Here is a 26779-nt window from a genome sequence, read left to right on the forward strand (position 1 = left end):
ATCCATCCGGTCCTCACACCATCAGACTCAACTTTTTAATTAGCGTTTTTCTTTCCACAGCTGGACTTAAGAAGGGATTCAAAACCCCACCCCAAACTACCTCCTACCCCTACCAGACCCACGCAGATACAGCTTGGGACAGCATCACCCCGTACATTTCCCACGCTGGGAGCTAGATCCTTTGCTAAAGCAGCCATTACTGGATAGTGCTAGGGTTATTAGAAATCCCTTTCTTACACTGACTCCCAAGGAGAAACCCCGCCCCTCCTCACCTGGCAGCTTTCCCACCACACCTAGGTTGGCAGAGGCTGAGTGAAGCAGAGGGCGTGTCAGTACTCAAAGCTTTAGCCGACTCAGCAACCCCTGTCCCCCAACCCCTCCCACTCAGACTTAAGCAGGGGAGTAGGGGTGTAACCCACTGTCTTGGCCCTGCTGCAACCGAAGCTGATAATTCAAAAATAGTAACAGTAGTTTGGGTTGCATCTCATTTGCATAGGATCAATTTAATTAAGCGCAGAGGCAATTCCTTTAGATCCTGAAGTCTTTCTCAACGTCCCCATACTAACTCCCTTTTCTATTACCCTCCCTGGGATCATTTCTTTAGCCCTCCCCCCTTCTCTGGAATTGTAGCCCTAGTTGTCCCAAGAGAGACTGTGGGTCTCAGTAGGAGCAGAGCAGGAAGAAAGGCGGAGTCGGCGGGGGCAGCGGCCACGAGGGTTGGGCTTCAGGCTGCACCCTCCACCCTGTAGCAGCCTCCGCAGGTCCCGGCGGAAACGTAGGCCCAAGAAGGCATAAAGCACCGGATTGAGGCTGCAGCGTACCAGCGTTAAGCCGCCAGTGACCAGCAGAGCTAGATCCTTGCGCTTGCTGGAGGAGCAGCTCCGCTCGCGGGCTGCCAGTAAATCGGCTGTATCCAGCAGCAGGGCGAGGCTGTAGGGTAACTGCAGCACCACGAAGGCCACCACCAAGGCCACCACGACGCGCAGTGCACGCCGCCGCTCTGGCCCCCTGGCGGCCAGAAGCGTGCGGCCCAGGAGCGCATAACAGGCTGCCATGACGCCCAGAGGCAGCGCAAAGCCTAGGACCACCTGCGCCACCGCGCTTGCCCCTTTCACAGTCTGCGTGAGGGTTTCGGGAAAGATGAGCCGACAGCGTCGTTGGCCTTCCCGTGGCCCGTCCCGGCTGAAAAGGAGCGCAGGTAGAGCCAGAAACAGTGACAACAGCCACACGAAGACTGAGACCAAGTGAGCACGGCTAGGTGTGGAGGGCCGCTGCCCGGCTGGGAGAGCTCGTGCGATGGCCACATAGCGATCGGCGCTGATACAGGCTAGGAAGAGGAAGCCGGCATGGAAGGAGGCTGAGTAGAGGCCAGAAATGGCACGGCAAGTGGTACTTCCTAGATTCCAGCCCCGAAGAGCCCCTGCTGCAGCAAAAGGCAAAGTCAGGGCCAATAAGAGGTCAGCCAGGGCCAACTGGAGCAGGTGAACGGAGGTGGGAGATCGCGTAGTTCGTCGGGCTGCCAGATGGGTGGCCAAGACTAGACCGTTGCCAGCCAGACCCAGCACAGCCACCATCAGGGAGACACTGGGTTGGAAGGCCCGACTGAAAGCCTGGACATCAGCCTTGTAACAGAGCTCCGGCAGCGGCCCAGCCGAATAGGCCTCCTCATCATACCCAGAGTAAGGTCCCCAGGAGACCTGGTGGCATCAAAATGAGAAAGAGGGACCGTGTAAGACATTCCCACACCCCTCTCTCTCACGCAGGAGCTCCTCACTCGAAGCCTCAACACCAAGAGAAGTGTCCACTGCTCACTCGCTCTCCTCCCCGCCCACCCCCCTTCTCTCCCCATTCTTGCTAGTGTGCGCTGAACAAGCAGTTAAGCTTCGCTTGCAGTCTTCCCCAGATCTGCTTCCAGCTTCCTGGGTGACCTTGAGCAGCCACTGGCTCTTTCTGGACGCCGCTTACTAAATTTGTTCTACCCAGTGTAGAAGTCCTCTTCAGCCCACCTGATAAGGTTAGCAGTGAGCACTGTTGAACCCGTGCAAGAGAATAGACAACGGAAATATCTAGCTCGCCCTACAATGTATTATTAATAAATCTCGGCGCTTCTGCTCGCTTTGCAGTGCCCTCTCCTGGAAGGCAGGTCAGATGCAGGGCTTTGCTTCATCCCTGGACCCTAGTCTTCAAGCTTAGGCTAAAGGGGCTTCTGTCTCCTTTCCCTCCTCTCCTCCCCGCCCTACCGTTAGAGCACAGACCTATTGAAAACACTCACACCAAAGGGGTCTTAGGTGGGATTTATAGGCTCCTGCATAAGCGCTAAATGACAGAGGCCCGCTGTCAGGAGGGGATCCCACTCCTTTCCCTTCCCCACCCTCTCTGCAACCCTTCTCCCGCTCCCTGCCCCTACTCCCACCTGCTCTGTTGGCTTGGTCCCCATCTCTGGCTACAAGGGTTTCTGAGGTACAGCCACAGGGGCCAAAGTTAAATAACTAGCGGGGCAGGAAGGAAGGGGTGGGGAGGAGGGTCAAGGAGGAGGGTGGAGATTAGGTAGGGTCTGCGGGTTCACGTTTCCATCCCACTTTGCCAGATTTCTATCTAGTCAAAGGAAAAGGAATGCTTGTATGGTCTTCCGCAAGCTTTGTTTTCCTCTGAGCCTTCCCCGTGTAAAGTATAGTAAGGTGAAATCGCTGAGCTCACAATCACGAAGGTGGCCAACACTGAGCCAGGAGCACTATTTACCTTCAGAAAACATTTTTTTTTTATTTTAAATTTGCCCTTCATTCCATCTCTAGGTATCCTTCTTCAAAGCGTTCCCCTATTCCTTGAAGATGCGAGGCTCCACCTCACCTCCTCTTTTTTGCTACCCCGTAGCCCCAGTTCTTGTCAGCCTTGGGTTACTTGGGGGTATTTCCCAGCCGCAGGTTGTCTTCCCCCCACCCCCCATTTCGTAATAGGGCTGAGGCACGCGCTTGCGCGGGGTCCGGGAAAAACGTGCGTGCCAGGAGAAAGGCTGGGGGAAGGAGGCGGAGAGAGAGAAGGAGAGAGGGAGAGGGAGGGAGAGAGAGAGAGAGAGAGAGAGAGAGAGAGAGAGAGAGAGAGAGAGAGAGAGAGAGAGAGAGAGAGAGAGAGAGAGAGAGAGAGAGAGAGAGAGATTGAGAGATTGAGAGATTGAGATTGGGGGTAGGAGAGGGGAGGGTGGGTAAGGACAGAAAAAAAGCATCGGGCAGCCACGAACCCCAGGAGAAAAGCTGGGGCCTGAGCCAGAACCGGAGCCCTAGCGGCACAACAAGGCAGACACCCAGGGTTGGTCAGCTCTGCATGATGAGTCTCCGGCTCTTCAGCATCCTGCTCGCCGCGGTGGTCTCTGGAGCTCGGGGCTGGGGCTACTGTGAGTGCTGGTCTCAGAGGCAGGTGGGATTTATTTGGTGCAGGAGTCTGGAGCTTGCAGGGCGAGTCCTGCACCGCATTGCGGCTGGGTGGTCGCCGGTCCTTCCCGTTCGCCCCGGCTCTTTTCCTGCCTCTCTCCCCAGCGCTCCGCAATGCAGCTCTGAGGCGGCTGCTGCGCGCGCGCGTTGCCGCCGTCTGGGGCTGGTCTCTGATCTGAGAAACCAGTCAGCCCAGGGGATTTGGAGCTGTTAATCCAAGTGGGAGCCCGTGCCTAGGTTTGAGGTTAAGGGTAGCTCTAAGTGCGGTACTGGTGACCCAGGCTAGAGTTGAGGCTTTTCCCTAAGGGGCTGGAGCTAGAATTGGGAGCTGGCTCAGGGACTAGGTAGGGTTTGTGGTTGAGGCTGGGTTTTATGGCTCGAATCCAAATAGGAGTTGGTGACTCTAACTAAGGCCAAGGATGATGCTAAGAATGGGGTTGGGGGGAATGTAGATTGGGAGTAAAGTCTGATTTGGGGATTGGTGCATGTTTCAGTGAGGGGGTGCTGATGATCGGAAGTGATGGGAAGGGTGGGGTTAATTTCATGTTCTGAGGCCCACTTAGGTTTTAAATACGCTGAAGTTTGGGGACTATATTTAAGGGGATATTGAGCCAGGGCAGGTCCTGGACTAGCAAAGATCTGGCTTTGAGTCTGTAGATGGAGGCATAGAGTTACCGTATAAGGGGAAGGCAAGCTCCCCTGAGGGAGTAGTTGCTGAAGCCCAGGTTGAATGCAAGGCTTTAAGGTAGGGCTGAGTCAGCCACAGGGGGGCAGTGAAGAGGTGCTTTAACTGCTAAGTGGGCACAGCCTTTGGAAGAGGGGTCACACTAACAAGCTCGTTTCCTCGCCCCCACCCCCACTCCAGACGGCTGCAATGAGGAGCTGGTGGGGCCTCTGTATGCACGGTCTCTGGGCGCTTCCTCCTACTATGGACTCTTTACCACAGCCCGCTTTGCCCGGCTACATGGTGAGCTTACCCAACCAGGGAGGGGAGGAAGACTCCAGAGAGTTGAGAAGATAGTAGGTAGTAAAAGCCCATGTCCCTTCTATAGGCATCAGTGGGTGGTCGCCCCGGATTGGGGACCCTAATCCCTGGCTCCAGATCGACTTGATGAAGAAGCATCGGATCCGGGCTGTGGCCACACAGGGAGCCTTTAATTCTTGGGATTGGGTGACACGTTACATGCTGCTCTACGGGGACCGTGTGGACAGCTGGACGCCATTCTACCAACAGGGGCACAACGCGGTACTATCAGTGCCCAGGCACACATACTTGGGGAGCTTTCCCCAGCTCTGGGCCCTGGGCAGGGCACTAGCCTGAAGGGAAGGGGAGGGAACAGCATGAGGCAAAGGTGAGGACGCTACTCTTGGAATTTAGTCAGCTTGGACTGTTTCTCACCAGTTGTAAGGTTTAACGCACTTTAGGGTAAAACCTAGGGGAGCTTCCTGAGGACAGTGACAGTAAGTAGACATTCACTTTGAAGAAATAACAGGACACTGTAGTATATCTAGGATAACTGTGTGTAAACCTGGAGACGTGGAGGTGGAGTCAACGCCTGTTACTGCTCTAGTCAAGGTTGGGGAGGTCTGACGCCATTGCTGCCAGGGAAGCTGAGGGTGGGGACATGGTTACTATACTGTTCCCAATCCCTGCAGACCTTCTTCGGCAATGTCAATGACTCGGCAGTGGTACGCCATGACCTACACTACCATTTTACTGCTCGCTACATCCGCATCGTGCCACTGGCCTGGAACCCGCGCGGCAAGATTGGCCTGAGGCTGGGCATCTATGGTTGTCCCTACAGTAAGGCTGTGGAAGCCAAGGGGTGGGGGGGCAAGGATCCTGAGAGGGACCGTCGCTTTGGTCCCCCGCCCACCCACGGTCCTTTGCACAGCATCCAACATCCTGTATTTTGACGGCGATGATGCCATCTCATACCGCTTCCAGCGTGGCGTCAGCCAAAGTCTTTGGGACGTGTTCGCTTTTAGTTTCAAGACAGAGGAGAAGGATGGGCTGTTGCTGCACACCGAGAGCTCCCAGGGCGATTATGTGACACTTGAACTGCAAGGGGCGCACCTGCTGCTGCACATGAGCCTGGGTGAGCTTCAGAACCCCACAGGGTTGCTCTGTCTCAGCCTGATCCCATTAGTTTGGTCTGAACCAAACTGTCCTTTTGTAGTGCTTGGGACTAGCAAAGCAGCAGGCTTGTAGTCAGGAGAACTGGTTTCAGTTTACCAACCATGTGGGTACCTTGAACAAGGCACCATAAGCGCAAATAGACACACAAAATGATTTTTGCATCTCATTTGCTTTTCATAACACCCGAGTAATGAGATACAAGTGGCGGCCGGCCTCCTCTCCGCTGCAGGCTTTGACTGGGTCATGGGTAGCTTCCACTCTGTGTTGAGAGTTGCTGCTGGCAAGAGAGCTAGAGCCTGCTAGAGTCCTCACCCTGTCCTGCCTTGCCCTCAGGCAGCAGTCCCATCCAGCCAAGACCTGGTCACACCACGGTGAGCGCTGGTGGCGTTCTTAACGACCTAAGCTGGCACTATGTGCGGGTGGACCGGTATGGCCGAGATGCAAATCTCACCCTGGATGGTTACGTCCATCGCTTCGTGCTCAACGGCGACTTTGAAAGGCTGAATCTCGAAAATGAGGTGACCAAGGGTGGGGTACTATTTTGGGGATGTGACAATGGATAAATGTGGGGAGGGGGGACCCACTCCCTATCCTAGCACTCGTGCCAGAGAGTCAGTTCTTTTTTTTTCTTTTAAAGATTTATTTTATTTATTTTATGTGTATGAGTGCACTGTAGCTGTACAGATGGCCATGAGCTATCATGTGTGTAGCTGCTGGGAATTAAATTCAGGACCTCTGCCAGTCCCGCTTGCTCCGCCCCGCTTGCTCCAGTCCCGCTTGCTCCAGCCCCTCTTGCTCTGTCGTAATTCACTGTAGCTGTCTTCAGACGTACCAGAAGAGGGCGTCAAATCTCATTACAGGTGGTTCTGAGCCACTATGTGGTTGCTGGGATCCGAACTCAGGACCTTTGGGAGAGCAGTCAATGCTCTTATCCGCTGAGCCATCTCGCCAGCCCGAGAGTCAGTTCTTATTGTCATTGTTCTTGTCCTCACTGGAGATCTCTTAAAATGAGTCTAGAAATCCAGATTTGGGGTACAGGGGGAAAAGTAGAAAATCGTCCCCTAGTCTCCTCCCACAAGTCTGTGCGGTTGATAAAGACCATGACTCCATCTGCATGTTAAGTGTCTAAGACAGACAATTTGACCTGCTGAGGGCCTGCAGGCAACTAGTTCTAATGTTTAAAGCTTAAACCTGAAGGCAAGCTTTATTAGCACTCACCCTGTGGAAATGTGTTCCAGGTCTTTCTGAAGCCAGGCCTAGAACCTTTCTGTGGAAAGGGTACTTACTGGGCATGCGCACAGGAAAGGCAGGCTTCCCCCTAAGTCCAGGGAAACCTCTCTTTACCTGCTTCCTACAGATATTCATCGGGGGTCTAGTGGGCGCAGCACGTAAGAACCTGGCCTACCGCCATAACTTCCGTGGCTGCATAGAAAACGTGATCTACAACCGGATCGACATCGCTGAAATGGCAGTCCAGCGCCATTCGCGGATCACCTTTGAGGCCAGTGGGCAGGGAGATCTGGGAGGACAGGGACACTGAGGCCTCTTGGAAAACCAAGAGGCAGAGAGGAAAGAGGTCTTGTGGGGGATGAGACCCACTCTGAACGGTCAGATTCTCAGATGTGGGGGGAGTACCACGAACTTGGAGATCTAAGCACCATTCATCCCTTAGTTAAGCTGTGAACCGGTCCAGCTGTTAGACAACGAGGAAAATGAGGTGTAGAGGCTGAGAGCAGCTTGACCAGGAGCATGTGACTCCGAAGTGACAGGGTAGTCACTGAACTGTCTGTCCCTGGAAGTCTTTTGATAAGCTTTCCTCTTTGGTCGACTCAAGAGCTTGTGCACAGCCTTTGGGCTAAATTTGGCTTGTGCTATATGATATTGCTCTTAGCACTCTGAGAGGGATTTCCCCCCCTTTGTGGACATTGGGATTAGCAACAAAAAGCAAACAAGGGGTGGAAGTGGTGTCCGAAAGCAGGCTTGTTTGAGTCTCTTCCACAAACATGGACATATTTGCATGGGGGATGGAAGGACCACAATTGGAAGTCTTATCTCCAATAGTACTTAGGGAGTGTTTCAGCCGGGTCTTAAACCCAGTGAGAATATTGATGGCGAGTCCTGATGCATCTGTCCTTTCTTTTCTAGGGTAATGTGGCTTTCCGATGCTTGGATCCCGTCCCACACCCCATCAGTTTCGGAGGCCCTCACAACTTTGTCCAAGTGCCTGGCTTCCCACGTAGAGGCCGCTTCGCAGTCTCTTTCCGCTTCCGCACCTGGGACCTCACAGGGCTACTCCTCTTCTCCCGCTTGGGGGACGGGCTGGGTCACGTGGAGCTGATGCTTAGTGAAGGGCAAGTCAATGTATCCATCGCACAGACTGGCCGCAAGAAGCTTCAGTTTGCTGCTGGTGAGGGGCTCTCAGGGAGGCACAGACAAGCTAGAAAAGAGTGGAATCTGGAAGAAACAGGTGTTCTCCGGTTCTGGTGGATTCCTGAAGATGCTTGCCAGTTATAACCAGATTTGCACACTGTCTCAATGGCTAGGGGCTGTGGAGAGTGAAGGGAGCCATGGGAGGTGCCACTGCACATGAGTGAAGTGTAATAATGGGGGTGCACTTAGACTGATGTTGGGATCAAGAGTGGGGCTGCTGCTTCCCCACTTGAGACCATCTTTTCTCTCTGGTGGCTTGTGGTAATTTTCACCCATAATTCCAACAACTGGGAGGCCAAGACAGGAAAACCACAAATTTGAGGCCAGTCAGGACTACATAGTGAGTTCTAGGCCAGCCTGGAATACAGAGAGACCCTGTCTGAAAAACACAGCAAGGAGGCTGGAACCCTGCTTGGGTGTTGTGCAAGAACAGCACTTTTCTTGCACTATTAGCTACTGAACCACTCTCCAGCCCCCCTGTAATTCCATGAGGATCCACCTTCCCCTTCTGGCTTCCCAGGGTACTGCACTCATGCACACAGTTCAAACATTTTTTTTTTTTTTCTAGAACAGGTGGGTATGGGGAAAACTTCTATATTCCGGTTACTGCCTCTGCTCACTTACCCCGTCCTGCTTTCTTGTTCAGGGTACCGCCTGAATGATGGCTTCTGGCACGAGGTGAACTTTGTGGCACAGGAAAACCATGCAGTTATCAGTATTGATGATGTGGAAGGGGCAGAGGTCAGGGTCTCATACCCACTGCTGATCCGCACAGGGACTTCATACTTCTTTGGTGGTAAGTGAAGGGCAACTTTGCCCTGTCTCTGGGTGTGAAGGTCTGATTTCAGTTTTGATGGGGCCACATGAAGAGTATTGGAGAGACCAAGCCTCCTTTCACCTCTGGGACCTTGGGGTCCCAAAAAATGGTTCCTGCCATCATTTGCACTTTGATTCTTGCATCCTTTCATTTATGTATGGATGGTTCTTGCCGAGGCCTGGGTTCATTGCGGGGACCCCAATTTCCACGGGATGAGAATTCTGGTCAGGTGGGCAATTAAGTTGACGGATGACAAACAGACTCGAGACACAAAGGTGTGTTGAATCTGAATGTATTTGTACAAGGTGAAATTCAGGCTTAAATACCATACAGCAAGCAGGGCAGATGACAAGAGTCACGTAGGTGGGCAGGGGGTTACAGCAAGAGGCGCAGGACTGAGGTCATGTAGGCAAGTGACCGCACATCAAGGTCAGTGGAGTTCTGGTAGCCAGGTGTGAAACAGGAGGAAGAGGAGTGGAGCCCTCCCTGCTGGGGCTAATTTGGTATTCCCATACTATTTCTATGGTTTTGCTGGAGGCAATGACTAGGGTTCTGACCTAACACTTCTAGCTAATGTCCTTGAATGGAAGCCCTTCATTACTCTCTAGTATGTAAAACATTTCTAACTATTATGAACTATCTATTAGCCTAAGGAATGTGCTAGATCTCCATTGCTAGCTCTGGCAAGGCAGGTTCCTAGAGAGAAATTCCAAGCTATGGATAGCTTGGTATTAAAACTAGGATAGATTGGAAACATTGTGTTGGCCAGGGGACAATGCCCAATCTTAGCCATTTACAAATCATTTCTTGGGGTACCTTTATGCCTAATTATGAGGGCGTGTTGACGATTGGAAAGACTGATCTGGAACACGTCTGAGTTAAGAGATACCAGCGACTGTCTGAATATCCAGGAGGCACAGAACTCCTTTTGGATCCTTATTGCCTCTTATCCTTAATCAGGATTTTATCCCCGATACTTTGGATGTGACTGGAGTAGACGAGTGTGCGTGGCAGGCTCACTCTCGGCATCTCCCCCGAGGGGGAGGGAAGGTCTGGGAGCTCTCTTGGGAAGGACCTTACAGGTGTGGTTATTCCAGGTTGTCCCAAACCAGCCAGTCGATGGAGCTGCCACTCCAACCAGACTGCGTTCCATGGTTGCATGGAGCTGCTCAAGGTGGATGGTCAGCTGGTCAACCTCACTCTGGTAGAGTTTCGGAAGCTTGGTTACTTTGCTGAAGTCCTCTTTGACACATGTGGCATCACAGACAGGTATCTAGAAGGTTCTCTCCCTAACAAGTGACCCCTCCAAAGCTCACTTCCATTTTTCTTTTTAAAATAATCTCCATTCTCCTTATGTCAGTGCCCTCCTACACACACACACACATACACAGAATTTCTTCCTTTATTTCTTTCCTATTTCTTCCTGTAAAGTTGCAGGTACCCAGGATTGAAAGAAAGTTTCCATTCAGTCCTAAGGATTTTGTTTAGCAGGGTCTATGCACTTTTTCTTTTGGCAGATAGAGGACAGCACTTGATCCCTGTAGACTACCTAGTGTCCCTGTGTCCGGGGTTGTACCCAGCCAGTTAGGTGGGAAGTGAACCAGGGGCCTGGTCCATTGGGCAGCTGGTCCCAAGCCTCCTTCCCTTGGTGCTGACCCCTTCCTCAGATGCAGCCCTAACATGTGTGAGCATGATGGACGCTGCTACCAGTCCTGGGATGACTTCATCTGCTACTGCGAACTGACCGGCTACAAGGGAGTTACCTGCCACGAACGTAAGCGGGATGGTATAGGGAGTCAGGGGAAGGTTGCTGGAGATCAGGAAGCTGGGAGAGATTGTAGGGATGACCGTTCTTGCAGCCTTCTAGCTCCATAATTGTCTTGTCCCCCCACCCCCAGCATTGTACAAGGAGTCCTGTGAAGCCTATCGGCTCAGTGGGAAGTATTCTGGAAACTACACCATTGATCCTGATGGCAGTGGACCCCTGAAGCCATTTGTAGTGTATTGTGACATCCGAGGTGAGTGGCTTTGATGAGTGGAGGTAGAGGGTTGACTAGGTAATGTATAAGATGTCGGAGTGTCAGAGAAGCTGTAGGAGGGGTCAAGATCAAACCGTAGTGCGGGTAAAGGACAGTGTGGAAAGGGACACCTAAAACTGTAATGTAGCCTTACAGCTAAATTCTCACTTCTGGCCATTCCAGCAGCCTCATCTCCATCCTCCAGTGTGGAAGGCCCAAGGCAGGACTGAAGTGAAGTGGCTGGCCACTTTTATTGACTCTAGTTAGGTTGGCAAGGGGGAAGATAGAATGTTCATGTCCAGCCAAAGTTCTGCCCCCTCTCTTTCAGAGAACCGAGCGTGGACAGTTGTGCGGCATGATAGGCTGTGGACCACTCGAGTGACTGGTTCCAGCATGGACCGGCCCTTTCTGGGGGCCATCCAATACTGGAATGCCTCCTGGGAGGAAGTCAGTGCTCTGGCCAATGCTTCCCAGCACTGTGAGCAGTGGATTGAGTTCTCCTGCTACAATTCCCGGCTGCTCAACACTGCAGGTTGAGGCTGGCGGCAGGGAGGGCAAGGCATAGCTGGAGGAAAGCCTTGGGTGGGGGGTAAGGTCAGGGCTGCAGGAACTCAGAGGCTGATAGAGAGGCGGGGACTGGAAGCTGCTTGGTGTCTTCCCCAGGAGGCTACCCTTACAGCTTTTGGATTGGCCGAAACGAGGAGCAGCATTTCTACTGGGGAGGCTCCCAGCCTGGGATCCAACGCTGTGCCTGTGGGCTGGACCAGAGCTGTGTGGACCCTGCACTGCACTGCAACTGTGATGCTGACCAGCCGCAGTGGTGAGGATGGGGGTGGGGGATCAGCTTTTGGAGATGCAGGGGCAGCTGTGAGGCAAGGTGGGGTCACTGATTCTGTTCCCACAGGAGAACAGACAAGGGGCTCCTGACCTTTGTAGACCATCTGCCTGTCACTCAGGTAGTGGTAGGTGATACAAACCGCTCCAGTTCTGAAGCTCAGTTCTTCCTGAGGCCTCTGCGCTGCTATGGTGACCGTGAGTGGCAGACTCCTTTGGTGTGCCTGTCCAGTATTGACTGTTCAAAGAGTCTCCCCCAACTCTCGCTGCGCCTCTCCCTTCCCCCGCCCACGGAGGCCCCTTTACTTCTCCACCCTCCAGCTCCCTTGACAAGGCCTTCCTCACCCTGTTTTTGCAGGCAATTCCTGGAACACTATCTCCTTCCGCACTGGAGCTGCACTGCGTTTCCCTCCAATCCGTGCCAACCACAGCCTCGATGTCTCCTTCTACTTCAGGACCTCAGCTCCCTCGGGAGTCTTCCTAGAGAACATGGGGGGTCCTTTCTGCCAGTGGCGCCGACCTTATGTGAGAGTGGAGCTCAACAGTGAGTGGGCAGATCAGGAGGAATGTGGAGAAATGGCTGAGGGGCCTGCGTTAGGGAACAGGGCAGTCACCCTTCTGAGAGGTGGCAAGGAGAGGATTAGAGATCACTCTGGGTCCTAGACTTACTGTCTTGTTGTCTGGCTATGTGGCCAGAGACCCTCGGGCACATGCTGGGCTTCTGTGGGCCCTTGGCCCCTTTACTTGTGAAAATGGAGCTAGGCTCTTGAGGTCTCAACATCTCTAACCAGCCATGCTTCTAACCTGGGCATGGAAGCTGGGAAACTGATTACAGGAAATCGTAAAACTGGGTAACAGATTGTGTGGTTTTAAGCCTTTTGTAGATTTTTTGTCTTAAGCTGTGAACAAAGTGGAGGGCTATAAGGGGATCCCATTGGGTGAGGAGCTTGTATTGGGCAAGAATACTGTGAGGGACCTGGGGGATCCGAGCTCCCCTTTACCTTTACCTACTGTCATGCTGTCCAGCATCCCGGGATGTGGTCTTTGCCTTTGATATTGGCAATGGAGATGAGAACCTGACAGTGCACTCAGATGACTTCGAGTTCAACGATGATGAGTGGCATTTGGTCCGGGCTGAAATCAATGTGAAGCAGGCCCGGCTCCGAGTGGACCATCGGCCCTGGGTGCTAAGGCCCATGCCCCTGCAGACCTACATTTGGCTGGAGTATGACCAACCCCTCTATGTGGGTAAGCAGCAACCCAGGAGAAGGGAGAAAGCCTCCATGACATTCCTACACTCTCATGGGCCAAGTTTCCTAGGAAGCCCATGTTCTAATCCTCTCTGCCCGAGTGAGCCATGGGCCAATGTGTTTCCTTTGAGCCCTTATATGCTAGTCCATCCTCCTAACTCTCCTGGGCTCCCTTCTTGCTCACAGTACTTATTCCTGTCTCTGGTTCTACAGTCATTTTAGGGGAGCTCTTGGGATGTTCTACCTTTGAGCTACACCCCCAGCCTCAGCCTCTCCACTTACTCCTGACCAGGATCTGCAGAGCTTAAGAGGCGCCCTTTTGTGGGCTGCTTGAGGGCCATGCGTTTGAATGGAGTGACTCTGAACTTGGAGGGCCGTGCCAATGCCTCTGAGGGAACCTTCCCCAACTGCACGGGTCACTGCACCCACCCCCGGTTCCCCTGTTTCCATGGAGGACGCTGTGTGGAACGATACAGCTACTACACATGTGACTGTGACCTCACAGCTTTTGATGGGCCATATTGCAATCATGGTCAGTGCTGCTGGTTACGAGGGCCGGGGACAGGTGTAGGGGTGGAGGTGGCAAGGAGCCTTAGGGCATAGTGGGGAGAATACGAGTTACCAGTCTTGAAAATTAGAATTTTCAGTAGACTTCTGAGCTCTTAAATGGGGCAGTCAGGCATGTGAATATGCTGGGTAACTCCATGAAGTATAATGAAAAACAGAGTGACAGTAGAGCTAGCTGACACAAAAGCCCCAACATTAGGCAAATAACTCCCATTTTCCCAGACCCCATGCACATCTACTTTGTGTATGCACAGATGTATATGCATGTATGTATGGTGGTGCATGCATGTGTGTATGGAAGGCCAGGGGTCAACCTTGGGTGTTGTTTCTCAGGTACATCTACCTTGTGTTTTCAGACAGGGTCTCTCATTGGGACGTGGAACTCAGTAACTAGGTAGGCTAGCTGGACAGTGAGCCACAGAGATCCTCTTGCCTTGGCCTCCCCAGCAATGGGATTCCAAGGTTGTGCCATGACAACTAACTGTGTGCGGGTACTAAGGACTGAATTCATGTCCTCACAGTGGTGCATCTAGCACTTTACCAACTCAACAAGTGTCCTAGCTGTGGTATTGACTTTGGCTTCACAATACATTTCTTCCCTGGTCATTTCTTGTCTGACCTATCTATCACTGAATTCCTAAAACATGTCTACAAGCTGACTCTTGGTTCAGGTAAAGCTTGAAATTCAACATATCTAGACTATATTTTCCTAAGACTGGCCCAAAGTAATCTGGCAGGTGGGTTACTGTGGGTAGAGTCTGGTAGGAAGTATGAATAACAATGGAGTCAGGATATCTCAATTCTCATCTTGGCCATCCACATGAACTGTATCCTTGGGAGAAGTCACTACCTATCTTTAGGGTTCAGTTTCCTTACCTGTAAATGCAGAGATGAGACCAGATGACCTTTCCATTTTGTTGTTGTTTTTTGTTGTTGTTTTGGTTTTTTTCGAGTCAGGGTTTCTCTGTGTAGCCTTGGCTGTTCCTGGAACTCACTCTGTAGACCAGGCTGGCCTCAGAACTCAGAAATCCTCCTGCCTCTGCCTCCCAAGTGTTGGGATTAAAGGCATGTGCCACCACTGCCTGGCCTTTCAAGTTTCTTATACCATTATTCTTCCATTTAGTGCTAGATGGGGTGGGATGGGCCTGTAATCCAAGTACTTGACAGGCTGGCTGAGGCATAGGACTGTAAATTTGAGCTATAAAGTAAGACAGTGTCCCCAAAATTAAAGGGGGGAAGGGAAAGCAAATAGTGGCAGATACAGGTGTGTTGCATGGCTTGGTGACATAAAAACCCTTTGAACTTGTGACTGAGAAGTTATCTCTGCTTCAGATATTGGTGGATTCTTTGAGACCGGCACATGGATGCGCTATAATCTCCAGTCAGCACTGCGCTCTGCAGCCCGGGAGTTCTCTCACATGCTGAGCCGGCCAGTGCCTGGCTATGAGCCTGGCTATATTCCAGGCTACGACACTCCCGGTTACGTGCCTGGATATCATGGCCCTGGGTACCGCCTGCCGGACTACCCAAGGCCTGGCCGGCCAGTGCCTGGGTATCGGGGGCCTGTCTACAATATTACTGGAGAGGAGGTCTCCTTTAGCTTCAGCACCAGCTCTGCTCCTGCAGTCCTGCTCTACGTCAGCTCCTTTGTACGTGACTACATGGCTGTGCTCATCAAGGAAGATGGTAAGTCCTCCATGGCTCTCTCCCTCCAGGTGCCCAAACTCCCAAAGAGACTGACTAATGCAAAGATCCAGTCCTTTAGAAATGGGTTGTCAAAGCCGAGAGAAGGACCCATGTTCCTCCTCCCACCCTACAGGGACCCTACAGCTTCGGTATCAGTTGGGCACCAGTCCCTACGTGTACCAGCTAACCACCCGGCCAGTGACCGATGGCCAACCCCATAGTGTCAACATCACCCGGGTCTACCGAAACCTCTTTATCCAGGTACAGGTGGAAGGGGATGGGCCAGTTAAGTCATAGCCTCATGATCCTAGCTATGGCGCCAAGAGAATGTCAGATGATTACATGTCTGAAACATGGTTCAGTATACAAGAGATTTTCACATGTATCACCTCTCATGACCTCACATCAGCTCTGTGAAGTAGCTGTGGCTAGAAATCACTCTGAGCTTCACTTTATAAACCAGTAAACAGGCTGAAGAAGGTAAAGTGTTTTTCTCACTCAGTCTAGTAGGGGATATTGATGTAGCTTGGTTGACAGAGTGCTTGACTACTAGGCATGTAGCTCTGGGTTCCATCTCCAGCACTGCATAGCCTGGGCATGTCATCTCAGTATGTGGGAGGATGGGGCAGGAGGATCAGAGGTTTAATTTAAGATCATGCTTGGCTACATAGCAAGTCTGAGGCCAGCCTGAGCTACACGAAGCCCTCTATCAAAAGGGGTGGTGATACTGGGGAGATGCTCAGTGGGTAAAGCCTGATAACTCAAGTTTGATCCTGAGATCCACACTGGAAAAAGGGAGAAATGACTGCCACATTGTTCCCTGAACTCCAGACAAATTGTGGCACTCCCCATAAGAAATAAAGTATAGCTGGGCACACAGTAGCTCAAGCCTTTAACCCCAACACTTGGGAGGCAGAGGTAGACATGGATCTCTGAATTCTGAGGCCAGCCTGGTCTACACAGTGAATTTTATGACAGCCAGGGCTATGTAGAGAGAACCCCCCCCACACACACACCAAAACCCCAGAAATAAAAGTTAAACTACTATCAAACTGCAAAGTCAGGGGCCAAAACCAGATTGAGTCATGTGTCAAATCCTACCTCTGGGCCCAGGGTTCATTTTGAGCAAGGCTTGTTTGAGCAGAGTGAATTCCTTCTTGGTCTTAGCCATGTCCATTCAGGGTTTGCCTCCTTCCCGCACTTCGCCTACCCCAGGTGGACTACTTCCCGCTGACAGAACAGAAGTTCTCTCTCTTGGTGGACAGCCAGCTGGACTCACCCAAGGCTTTGTATCTAGGGCGTGTAATGGGTAAGCTGCTTGTGGGGATGGATCTGAAGAGAGCAGCAAGTGAGAGTGGGGAAGCAGAAAGAGCAGTGAGGATTGTGGGATGGGAGTGGAAGGGGGGCAAGGTGTCCGGGTGAACCCAGATGCCTCTTTCTTGGGTGCCTCTCCCTCAGAGACAGGAGTCATTGACCCAGAGATTCAGCGGTACAATACCCCAGGTTTCTCAGGCTGCCTGTCTGGTGTCCGGTTTAATAATGTGGCTCCTCTCAAGACCCATTTCCGAACCCCTCGTCCCATGACTGCTGAGCTGGCAGAAGCTATGCGGGTTCAAGGAGAACTGTCAGAATCTAACTGTGGAGCTATGCCACGCCTTGTCTCTGAGGTGCCACCAGAGCTTGATCCCTGGTACCTGCCCCCAGGTAAATCCCTAGACACAGGTGAAGACAGGGGTGGGGTGGGGTGGCTCTGAATATAGAGGCAGTGTCTCTTAATCAGCTTTTCCTCCTCTTTAGATTTCCCATACTACCATGACGACGGATGGATTGCCATACTCTTAGGTTGTAAGTAGCACTGACCTTGAACCTGGCTTTCCAAGACCACTTTGCCAGCATCCTCCCTGGCTCCTGTCCTCAGAAGCAGAGTGGGTGGAGGTGTTAGCTTCGAGATGGCAAGAAGGGTGGGACAGGCTATGCTGACATCAATATATAGCTGGGGGAGGACTAGCAGATATAAATTTTTAATTGAAATGAAATATTAAAATGCAGCCCTAGTTACAGGATGAGAAAAAACAGAAATGTAGTAACATCTAGAGAAATAAGAAATTGGAGAAGCCATCAGAGGTATAGAAAGAGTAAAGTGGGCAGTGGGTAAGCCAAGAATTCAGACACTCTACACAGAGCCATGGCCTGGCCCAGTTATATGTTTGAGTGTGTATGTGTGTACCCTGAAGACAGTCCCTAAGTTGTTCCTTTTCTTCCATTCAGTTTTGGTGGCCTTCCTGCTGCTGGGGCTTGTGGGAATGCTGGTGCTGTTCTATCTGCAAAATCATCGATACAAGGGCTCCTACCACACCAACGAGCCCAAGGCCACGCACGACTCCCACCCTGGCAGCAAAGCTCCCCTGCCTCCCTCAGGCCCTGCCCAGGCCTCTGCCCCTACTCCAGCTCCCACCCAGGTTCCGACCCCAGCCCCAGCCCCAGTCCCAGCCCCAGGCCCAGGCCCCAGGGACCAGAACCTCCCCCAGATCCTGGAGGAGTCCAGGTCTGAATGAGTCACAAGGGCTTCAGGGACCAAGGCCAACTCCTCTAAGTCCCCTCAGCTCTGGCCTCCCTCCTTCCCCAACCAGGGACATTTGGCTCTTCTTAGCAGGCTCTGCTCACCAGGAGGATTCCCCTCTTGCCAAGTTTGGTGCGCAGAGCTACAGATGGGACCAAAGGGAGTGGCTGAGCCTCACTGCCTAAACCAATGTCCTGTTCATCCCTCTACACACCCCTGCCCCCAGCTCCTGGCTGTCTGCCTGCCCTACAGGAGAAAGCTCATGGAGCTGAGACAGGCCTTTCCTGCCATCTCTGTCCCAGCTGTTGGCAAGAATTAACAACAAGGATCAACAAGGGCAGGGGAGATGAACTGCCTCCCTTCCTGTGTACAGTAGGGACAGATGTGGGGGATTGAGGGGCTGCACAGGGCAGGGAGGGAGGACGCTGCTAAAACACCCTGGAGCCTCCTCTCTGCCTGCTGTCTTCCATCTGCTTCCTCTCAGCTGGGGCTGAGGGAAGAACATCATCCCCACCCCCCACCTCACCCAACCCTTTCTGTTCTTACAGAGCCCAAGAGGCCTGCCTCGGTTTAGCACCTTAGTACCTCCACTGCTTCTCACGCTTTAGCCAAAGCCATAAAAAGCCTGCGAGTAGGAAAAAATAATGCAGACACCCTGCCTAGCCAGCCCTCTACTCCTCTACCCCTTTCCAAAATATGCAATAGCCTTGGTGCCTGTGTGCAGGCCTGGCCCCCTCCAATGCATGAGGAGCCCTCTCCCTCTACTCAGAAATGCTGCTGCGTTTACCCAGGAGGTCATATTCTTTATATATATTTTTTGTTGCAGAGTCTCTCTCTAGAGAACTATATATTACTCTAATTTTTTAATTATCTGTTTATATATAAAAAAACTCAGTGGGCTGTCCTGTGCCGTGCCCGGTTTGTAGCAAGCTCCTTCTGTGTTTGATGTCTCATGAGTTCTGCCAGCCACTCACCCATGTGCTGGGCTTCCACTCTAGAGCAGGGCAGACCCCACTGTGCCCTCAACTGAGTGGGTTCAATAAAGCAGAGTGGCAGAGCCCCAGTCTGTGCGTGGTAGCTAGCGTCATGGCCAAGGAATGAATGAAGTCTTCTTAAGGGAACTACTCTGAGAGCTTGGACATTTCTAATCCTCAAAACCTTGCATATAGTCAGGCAATGGTGGCACACTCCTTTAATCCCAGCATTTGGGAGGCAGAGGCAGGCAGATTTCTGAGTTCGAGGCCAGCCTGGTCTACACAGTGAGTTCTAGGACAGCCAGGGCTACACAGAGAAACCCTGTCTCGAAAAACAAAACAAAACAAAACAACCTTGCATATAAACCAGGCAGTGGTGGCACATACCTTTAACCCCAACATTGAGGAGGAGGAGGCAGGAGAATCTCTGAGTTCAAGGCCAGCTGGTCTATGGAGTGAGTTCCTCTGTGTAGCCAGGGCTACACAGAGAGACCCTGTCTCCAAAAACCAAAACCTACGCACCTGCCAGGGGCTTCACCGGTCACCTTCCCCTCCACGAGGATGGTGGGGATCAGAGTGCTAAAGCTTCTACCCAGTCTGTTCCCAGTGCCTTCCAGCCCAAGCACGCAGGACACAACTTGCCAAAATGGACTCTTAACAGTTTATTAGATAGAGGTCACAAGCCACAGGACTTTAAAGTGCAAGAAATTCACTGGCAATAAAGCCACATGTACGGCAGTTCCCCACCAGTCCACAGCCCTCACTTTATCATCTTACATGATGTGGGGCAGAAGTGGAGAGGAGGGGTGAAACCCGTCAGTTGAGGACAGCAGGAACCAAGAATGGGCGGCTGGAAGAGCAGTTTAGCCTGAACTGCGGGACGAGGGGCTGCCAGTGATGCTTGCTGAGGTCAGTCTAGAGCCAACATGTTTTAAAGCATTCCTCACGACCAGTCCTCCCCCACCTGTCTCTAGTTTCCCAGAGAATGAGTAATTCAAAGCCTATAGTTAGGCTTGAAGGTATCCCTGATACATACAATAGACACAAACCACTGGCAGATATCAATTTCAGAACTGTGTGGGGAGAGGCTACTGTCAGGAACTGTAGGGTGTGTGCTGAGGGTGAGGTACACACAGACCTACCAGTGTAGTGAAGGAGTGTGTATGTGCACAAGCATGCATGCCCCATGCAAATCTCTAAGAGGCAGTGTGGTAGAAGGGAGCCTGGTTTCGTTTCTTTGGTGGGAGAAGGAAATGTTTAGCAAGAACCACAGAGGAGCTCTGGCCCTCCAGGAAGCAAGAAGCTTGTCCCCCATTCTAACACTACCTAGGGCAGTCTATATCTACCCAAGCCCTTTCCAGAACACGCCCCTGTTCTCAGCACACCAGACTCAAGGCAGCTATGCTGACTAGTTTTTGTTCTTGTGTCAAGCCAGCTCCTCCTGCCTCTCAGAAGATGAGACAGAACTGCAGAATCTTCCACTCTCCTCTTCCTCCTTCAGAAGTGGGATTCGGGCAGAGACTTGGCTCAAACTCCACTCCAATCTATAAACCTTCTAAAAGAGAGTTAAAGTGCTTTGTTCTCTTTGAATCCCAGAGAATGGTGGTCTGCCTGCCAGTCTCCCCTGCACTGTAACACCCTCCTAAATGCTCAATGGCACCCCTCACCCACCCGCAAACACAGCCAACAGCAGGTACTACAGACGGAGTAAACCAGACCAGTCACATCTCCCTCCAGTCTAAATTAGACCCAGCTACCCTGATGAAAGCAGTAAAGCTGCTCCACGGATAAGCATCTGAGGAATGGAGGGCCTGGGGACGACTGCAGCTTCACCGACCCAGAGTACTTCCTCCCACCAGACCAGCCCCATGCTCAGCCACAGCTTAGGCATGCTGCCACTGAGCCAGAACTTTGGAAGGAGGTGGGTCACTGGCACATGCTTCTGGGAGCCTGAGAAAAAGCCCTACTATCCCCATAATCTATAGGACAGGCCTTTTCCTAGGGTGTAGCTGGCTCTATGTTCACAGGATGGGGGAACTTAGTTTCCCTTCCTGTATGCTTAAATTCCTGCTTTGATGTCATGAAGACACATCTCCCTTTGAGTTCTGCCTGCAATGCTTGCCAGGCTCACCTTTAACCCAGAGCACCTGTAGGCTCCAGGGACCTGATTCCACTTAGCAATGCCTGACAGCCAGGGACATAAGAACTCTTGATTGAGAAAGCTAAAATGGTAGCACTGGTTGATTCCTGAGGGCCCACAGCTTGGGAGCTGAGGAAAAATCAAGCACTGACATCATCCCAAGCCCACGATCTCCTCCTCTGACATGGAAGTACAGCTTCTCACATCTGAACTCTCCTGGGACACCAGGTCTTCACTGCCTCTGTTTCCCCTCTCACTGAGGCAGTGTGTCCCCTTGGAATAAAGTGGAGGCCTAGTTATGCAGGGTGGGTGGGGTTTCTCAGCGTGGAAGACATTGCAGGAGCTGGAGCAGCAGTGGTGTATGCCTGAAGCCATGACAGTGCTGCCACCACAGCACTGGCACGGGGCCCAGAGGGCTAGAAGACGTCCGTTTCCCTCTCGATGCCCACATACTTGAGGGCATCAGCTTGGCTGTACCTATCCCAGGGCAGGGAGGAGGAACCAGGTTACACTGTGATTGACAAGATGGGGTCCCCTCCTGCTTCCCTTCCACCCGTTCTCCAGCAGCCATTTGTAATGTTCCTAGTTCTGAGACAAGCAATGGCAACTACAGACCCTCTCCTCCACCCACTGTAGCTGCTGTAAGCCCCAAAGCAATTCCAACAGTCACTCCTGCCTCCTTCCCAATCACCTCACCTATAATCAAAGAAGAGTTCTTCGCCAGCCTGAATTGCTCTCTTGGCAAAGATCCCAATGCGGTGATCTCCATTCACCATGACCACTGCAGAGAGGAGAGGACAGACCTAGGCTAGCATCCAAGCCCTCCTAGTCACCCCACACTGCAAGCCTGTGCTCAGAATTCTGGGCTGGTTTTCTCCAAATCCTCAATAGGATCAAGTGGGAATAGAATGTAGTCATGAAGGCAGGCACTTATCTCTCTGCTTTTGACTCTGCTATTGCAGCAGTGAGTTTGGGGAAATGGTGACCTTTAAATCATGGTTGTGGGAAGGCACTTTTAATGTAGTCAGTGGAAAAGGCCAAATATGAAAGGAGAGGCCTAAAAGGATGGCAGATGGTCACCAAGAGTCTCCTTGGAAAACGGTAACTCAGCCATGAAAGAAGCTGAGTGAGGGATAAAAATCACAGGCCATGAGCAGTTCCTTCAGCCCACCCGCTTCCTAGGCTCCTGAAGACTCACTCACCTTTGGCATAACAGTTGGGGTTCACTGAATGGTTTGCAAAGCGAATTTTGTTTCCTTTCCGGGTAGCATCCACTACAAAATCTACATGACATAAATCAAAGAAAATTATGAGTGTCCCAGGAAACTATACTTTGGCGGGGGGGGGAGGGGGGAAGGGGTATAAGGTCTAGGCCCAGGATGGCCCAGAACTCACTGTAACCCTCATGCCCAGTACTATGATTACAGGTCTGTACCACTGTGCCCATTTTTGTTTGTTTGTTGAAGACAGATCTCTTGTAGCTCAGGCTAGCCTCAAATGTGTGGTAATTCTCTTGTTCTAGCCTGTTAAATGCTGGGATTACAGACATGAGAAATGTGCCTAACTTCAACCCCCACCCCCCTTCTTTAGCTCTAGTTAGGATCAGTTAAGAGATAACAGAAACAATTTAGTCTAATGGGAACATGAAGCCCAGAATAGTAACAGGAGATGTGAAAAGCACAGCCCGCCTCCTCATGTGGGAGCATCCCCTGTGGGTCCTCCCTCTGAATTTCGGATCTCCTCCCATCTACTAGTTAGGGTAGCTTCTCAAGTGGAAGTGTTCACTGTTCCCACTCCAAACACAACTCAGAGATGAAGCAGAGCCCATGAGGCTTCCAAGCTCAGCTTAGCACTCTGCTTAAAGAATCTGTTGAAAGAGTCAGTGCTGATTTGAACCTGGATCACAGCAAAGGCTGCTTAGTGTAAAGACTTGCAGTGATCATCCTGATACAGAAGGCCATGCCATACCATTGTTGAGGTTGAAGAGGAAGCTGGACATGTATTTATCATAAACCTTCCCTCGACGATCAGCCTCATCCTGAGAGATGAGCTGGAGGAGTAAACAAGGAAGAGATGGATGTCATGCCTGCTCGAGGTATGACACTGTCTGAACTGGGAAGGGGCTTTGCAGGAGAGCAAGACTCTGCTAGCCCCCTCTCCACCCAAAAAAACTGGCCAGGGTGAAGGCTAGAGAGAGCCACACACCAACACTTGACAAACAGTGGTTTGTTTCAGGATTGCAAACAGTTCTGTGGGATCCCCTGAGAGGCCACATGAAAACTGGGCTGAGTTATTTAGAGATTAATTCACAGAAGCCTAACCCACAGAAAGTCAGAGTTTCTTGTCAGTACCTTCCCAGTAAGAACACGGGCTGAACCTGTAACACTCACCTCACCACAATATTCAGAAATGAATTCATTCTTCTGCACAGACCCCTTGATGAAGGTGCCCCATCCGGCCACATCGGAAGGGGCCAGCAGCAGGTGCTGGGGGAGAGGGAGGCAAGCCTTAGATGGCAGGCGGGTATGAGTGGGTGTGAGTGCTTCATGTGCACGTGTGTGACGGGGGCAGGTGGAAAGAACTACCAACTGTCAGGGGAACCTGAATACAGAGGTCCAAACCATTTTGCTCTTGAGGGGGTAAGAAAAAAATCTGGAAATGGTAAAGGAAATAGGATATTTTCTTCCTTTTCCTTGGGGACCTCCAGGGCTGAGTCTGGGGATACACCATAATGTAGGCAGTAGAAGGAGCAACTCTGGGGCTGTGGAGCCTGGAAGTAAAGTGCTTGCCTCTCATGTGTGGAAACTTGGACTTCAACCCAACACCACAGGGGAACAGAATGGTGCAGACCCCTCTGCTCTTTTTTTCAGAATGGAAAATTAGATTACTCTGACCACTGACAGGATCTGTCAAGCTCCTTGACATACGACCCCTCCGAGGAGCCAAAGAACAATGACTCCTGGGAACATTTCCTCTTTCCCACTGTGATCTTGACCCAAGAAAAGACCTCACCTTTTTGAGGCCACGCTGGATGCTGCAGTTTTTGCAAGACACCACCTTACAGTCCCAGTGCTCTGAGGCCCCACAGGTGAGGCACAAGTCAGGGTCACACTCACGAACTGCCAAGTAGCATGGACATTGCTTGGTATTGCACTGAGTCTTACAGCGACAACCAGGAAACCGATTCTGGCCTGAGTGGGGAGATGGGGATGGTTAGGAAGCCGGCCTGTACTGATGCAGGTCAGACTCAGGGACAGCAGAGAAGTCAATGTGACTTGTCCGAGGACTCTTGGCACAACAGGCAGAAGGTTCCTTCCTCTGAACACCTGGCTTTTCCCTTAGACAAGGAAGTGCCTTCTTCAGGGCTCAGGACATGGCTCAGTTCTTAAAGCACTTACCATGTAAACATGAGAAATTGAATTTGATCCACAGAACCCATATACAAAGGTCAGGCACAGAAACACCTATGTGCTTAGAGCCCCAGTGCAGGGAAGGTACAGACAGATGGATTCCTGGAGCTCACTGGCCAGACAACCTAGCTAAAGAGCAAGCCCTTAGTTGCAGTGAGAGATCCCATCTAGAAAAACAAGGTAGGTGGTTCCCCACAAATGACACCCAAGATTGACCTCTGGCCACACACACATATGCACACGAGTGCTTAAATAGATATACACACACTATGAATTAATTCCTAACAGACAAGAAGGCAGGTGTGACTAAGTGTCACCTGGAGATTTCCTAACAGGGTTGCCCTCTCGTCCTTGTTGACAGAATTTGGAATTGAGGTGGAAAGAACCCAAAAGAAAATGAAATCAGTGCTTTTCACAGTAAATTCTCCTCCTCATCAAAACAAGCATCGTCTTCTGAAATGAACACATCCGCTCTATGCTCCGCTGCCCACAGCTCTCAACAGCACTAGCTCTTATCTACTGTGGCTGAGATCACTATCAGTTCCTTGTCAGGTGACAATCACAGCACAGAGGCCTAGGCACTGCCCTCTGCAAACCCAGAGGCTGCCATCTATTGCCTGGCCACAAGCAGGAAAAATGAGGAAAGGTAAGGTGGGTAAGAAGTGGAGAACTACTCTTCTGCTGACACCTCCTACCCTGTCTCCTACCGGGATGTGCATACCTATGTATGCATGTATGTATGTGTGTCTGTGTGTGTATATGAAACACATGCATGAGTAGCCAGAGGCCAGAAGGCAGCAGATTCTGTGCGTGGAGTCATAGTTGGTTATTAGGGGGCTGGAAACAGAACCCAGGCTCTCTGCTTTTAACCACTGACTAAGCTTGTCTCTCTAAGCCTCCTACACATTTATTCTTAATTTTAATTATACGTATGTATCTTTGGGTGAATATGTGCACCTCAGTGTAAAAGCTGTTGGGAGGCCAAAAGGTGGCATTAGATCCTCAGAGCTAAAGCTACACTTCCTTGTAAGCTGCCTGATATGGGTGCTGGGAACCAATCTAGGGTTCTGTAAGAGTATGCACTTTTACCTACCCCAGCCCCTCCTACCAGGTATTCAAACTCCTCAGCTGAGTAGAGTGGCACATGCCTTTAATCCTACCATTCAGGAGGCAGAGATAGGTAAATCTCTATGAGTCTGAGGCCATCCAGGACTGCACACTAAAATCCTGTCTCAAAACAAAACAAAATACAACAACAAAATAAACTGCAGCTAATATTGAAATCAATGTTCTATATCCTGCTTGGGGGGTGGATGGTAGAGGGTAGGGGGTGGAGGGAGGGGAGAGTTCTAAAAGAACTTTAGCCAGGGTGAGGATACAGAAAAGCCTAGCAAGCACAGGCCATAGACTCAACAGCTAGACCAACAGTCAGTCTGCAGTTGCTGCGGCCATGAAGAACTGTACGGGTCCAGTGTGATGGCACACATCTGTAATCCCAGCAGCCAGGAGGCTGGGGCCAGAGGAGCGGGAGGCTGAGGTCATCCTGGAGGTCTGTGCATGTATTTTTTCTTTTCTTCAAACTTTTCCCTACATACTTGGTAGGCGTGCACACGTGGGTGGGCGTAAGAGGACAGCACGGGAACCTGTTCTTTCCTTTCCTTACCTGGTTCCACCATCTAACCAAGGCTTCCTGGCAAATTCATTTCATTGCTTTTTCCTGAAGAACAGACTCAGCAGCTCTCTTTTTCCTTCTCCTCTTTCCCCTCTCCCTCCCTTTCCTGTTCTCTTTTGAGGCAGGGTTTAACCTGGGTTCAAGGCCTACATCGTTCTCCCAATGCTAGGATTGGCTATCAGTGGTAAGTGCTCCTATATCTACCTAAACAAACCTGGAGGTGGTAGGTGTTAAGACGTAATTTCCTTAGTAGCACAGGTTGGCCTTGAACACTGATCCTCCTGCCTCAGACTCCCACAGTGGAAGTCAAGATCTAATTACAGTTACACACTACCACACTCAACCCACGTAACTTTTTTGTTCACTTTTATTTTTATTTATGTGTATGTGTATGTAAAGTATGCGTGAATGTCCAAGGACAGAAGGTATCAGATCTCCTGGAGCCAGAATCACAGGTGGTTGTAAACTGCCTGGTATGAGTGCTGGGAACCAAACTCAGGTCTTGCAGAAGAGCAGAAAGTGTTTCTAAGCACTGAGCCATCTCTCTAGCCCTATACCATCATCCTGAAGAGGAGACCCAGAGTGCAAAAGCTCTTGCTTCTCAGGTCTCCTACAAAGGCGATGGAGACGTATCATGTCTAGTTCCTGTTTCCAGAAACCCCACCTGAAGGTTTAAAAATGACTTTCACAGCTAGGAGAGATGGCACATCCTTGTAATCTCAGCTACCTATGAGGTGAAAAAAGAAAAAATGCTTGAAAAACGGAGTGGTTGGGGAAAGAGGTGAAGGCAGGAAATGGGAGGGATACAAAAGAATTTTTTTGGTGGTGGTCATGGTGGGGGGAGTGTTTTGAGACA

The 26779-nt window shown here is 51.3% G+C and overlaps 3 protein-coding genes across 7 annotated transcripts in view; 1 reads left to right on the forward strand and 2 right to left on the reverse strand.

Moving 5' to 3' along the window:
- Positions 1-21: 21 nt before the first annotated feature.
- On the reverse strand, positions 22-3604 carry Ccr10 (C-C motif chemokine receptor 10). Of its 3 annotated transcripts, none has more exons than XM_031351178.1 (2): positions 3236-3604; positions 22-1697 (listed from the first exon to the last, which is right to left on the reverse strand). In XM_031351178.1, the coding sequence occupies exon 2, from the start codon at positions 1572-1574 to the stop codon at positions 633-635; it is 942 nt and encodes a 313-aa protein (XP_031207038.1). In that variant the 5' UTR covers positions 1575-1697; positions 3236-3604; the 3' UTR covers positions 22-632. The 3 variants fall into 3 exon arrangements, with proteins under 3 accessions (XP_031207038.1, XP_031207036.1, XP_031207037.1); XM_031351176.1 differs by lacking the exon at positions 3236-3604 and adding an exon at positions 2414-2625; XM_031351177.1 differs by lacking the exon at positions 3236-3604 and adding an exon at positions 2007-2029.
- On the forward strand, positions 679-18790 carry Cntnap1 (contactin associated protein 1). 3 transcript variants are annotated; one of them, XM_031351170.1, is made up of 25 exons: positions 679-1679; positions 1764-2014; positions 4291-4392; positions 4478-4671; positions 5082-5229; positions 5321-5524; positions 5899-6083; positions 6923-7066; positions 7711-7972; positions 8642-8791; positions 9910-10081; positions 10480-10586; positions 10711-10830; positions 11159-11362; positions 11494-11650; positions 11735-11862; positions 12023-12208; positions 12691-12912; positions 13207-13446; positions 14814-15167; positions 15301-15428; positions 16383-16476; positions 16626-16871; positions 16965-17012; positions 17436-18790. In XM_031351170.1, exons 4-25 carry the CDS (start codon positions 4537-4539, stop codon positions 17720-17722), a joined length of 3921 nt encoding a protein of 1306 aa, XP_031207030.1. In that variant the 5' UTR covers positions 679-1679; positions 1764-2014; positions 4291-4392; positions 4478-4536; the 3' UTR covers positions 17723-18790. The 3 variants fall into 3 exon arrangements, with proteins under 3 accessions (XP_031207030.1, XP_031207031.1, XP_031207029.1); XM_031351171.1 differs by lacking the exon at positions 1764-2014; XM_031351169.1 differs by lacking the exons at positions 679-1679; positions 1764-2014 and adding an exon at positions 3184-3388.
- A 558-nt stretch (positions 18791-19348) lies between these two features.
- The window catches only part of Ezh1 (enhancer of zeste 1 polycomb repressive complex 2 subunit), a 38808-nt gene continuing 31377 nt past the window's right edge, over positions 19349-26779 (reverse strand). The window contains exons 15-20 of the mRNA XM_031354072.1: positions 23854-24032; positions 23232-23327; positions 22810-22891; positions 22044-22124; positions 21538-21622; positions 19349-21318 (exon numbers count right to left, since the gene is read on the reverse strand). Of these exons, the coding sequence (XP_031209932.1) occupies positions 21258-21318; positions 21538-21622; positions 22044-22124; positions 22810-22891; positions 23232-23327; positions 23854-24032 (584 nt within the window). The 3' untranslated portion in view covers positions 19349-21257. The remainder of the gene's footprint in view (positions 21319-21537; positions 21623-22043; positions 22125-22809; positions 22892-23231; positions 23328-23853; positions 24033-26779) is intronic.

The sequence above is a fragment of the Mastomys coucha genome, unplaced genomic scaffold, assembly GCF_008632895.1.
Source record: "Mastomys coucha isolate ucsf_1 unplaced genomic scaffold, UCSF_Mcou_1 pScaffold5, whole genome shotgun sequence".
Taxonomy (NCBI): domain Eukaryota; kingdom Metazoa; phylum Chordata; class Mammalia; order Rodentia; family Muridae; genus Mastomys; species Mastomys coucha.

Excerpts from the sequence above, each read along its gene's own strand:
- Ccr10 (XM_031351176.1), bottom strand. The coding sequence starts at position 2,437 with ATGGGGACCAAGCCAACAGAGCAG. Across the intron at positions 1,698-2,413 it reads GGACCAAGCCAACAGAGCAG|GTCTCCTGGGGACCTTACTC; the intron begins GTGGGAGTAGGG and ends TGATGCCACCAG.
- Cntnap1 (XM_031351169.1), top strand. The coding sequence starts at position 3,319 with ATGATGAGTCTCCGGCTCTTCAGCATCCTGCTCGCCGCGGTGGTCTCT. Across the intron at positions 4,393-4,477 it reads CCGCTTTGCCCGGCTACATG|GCATCAGTGGGTGGTCGCCC; the intron begins GTGAGCTTACCC and ends TCCCTTCTATAG. Across the intron at positions 13,447-14,813 it reads TGGGCCATATTGCAATCATG|ATATTGGTGGATTCTTTGAG; the intron begins GTCAGTGCTGCT and ends TCTCTGCTTCAG.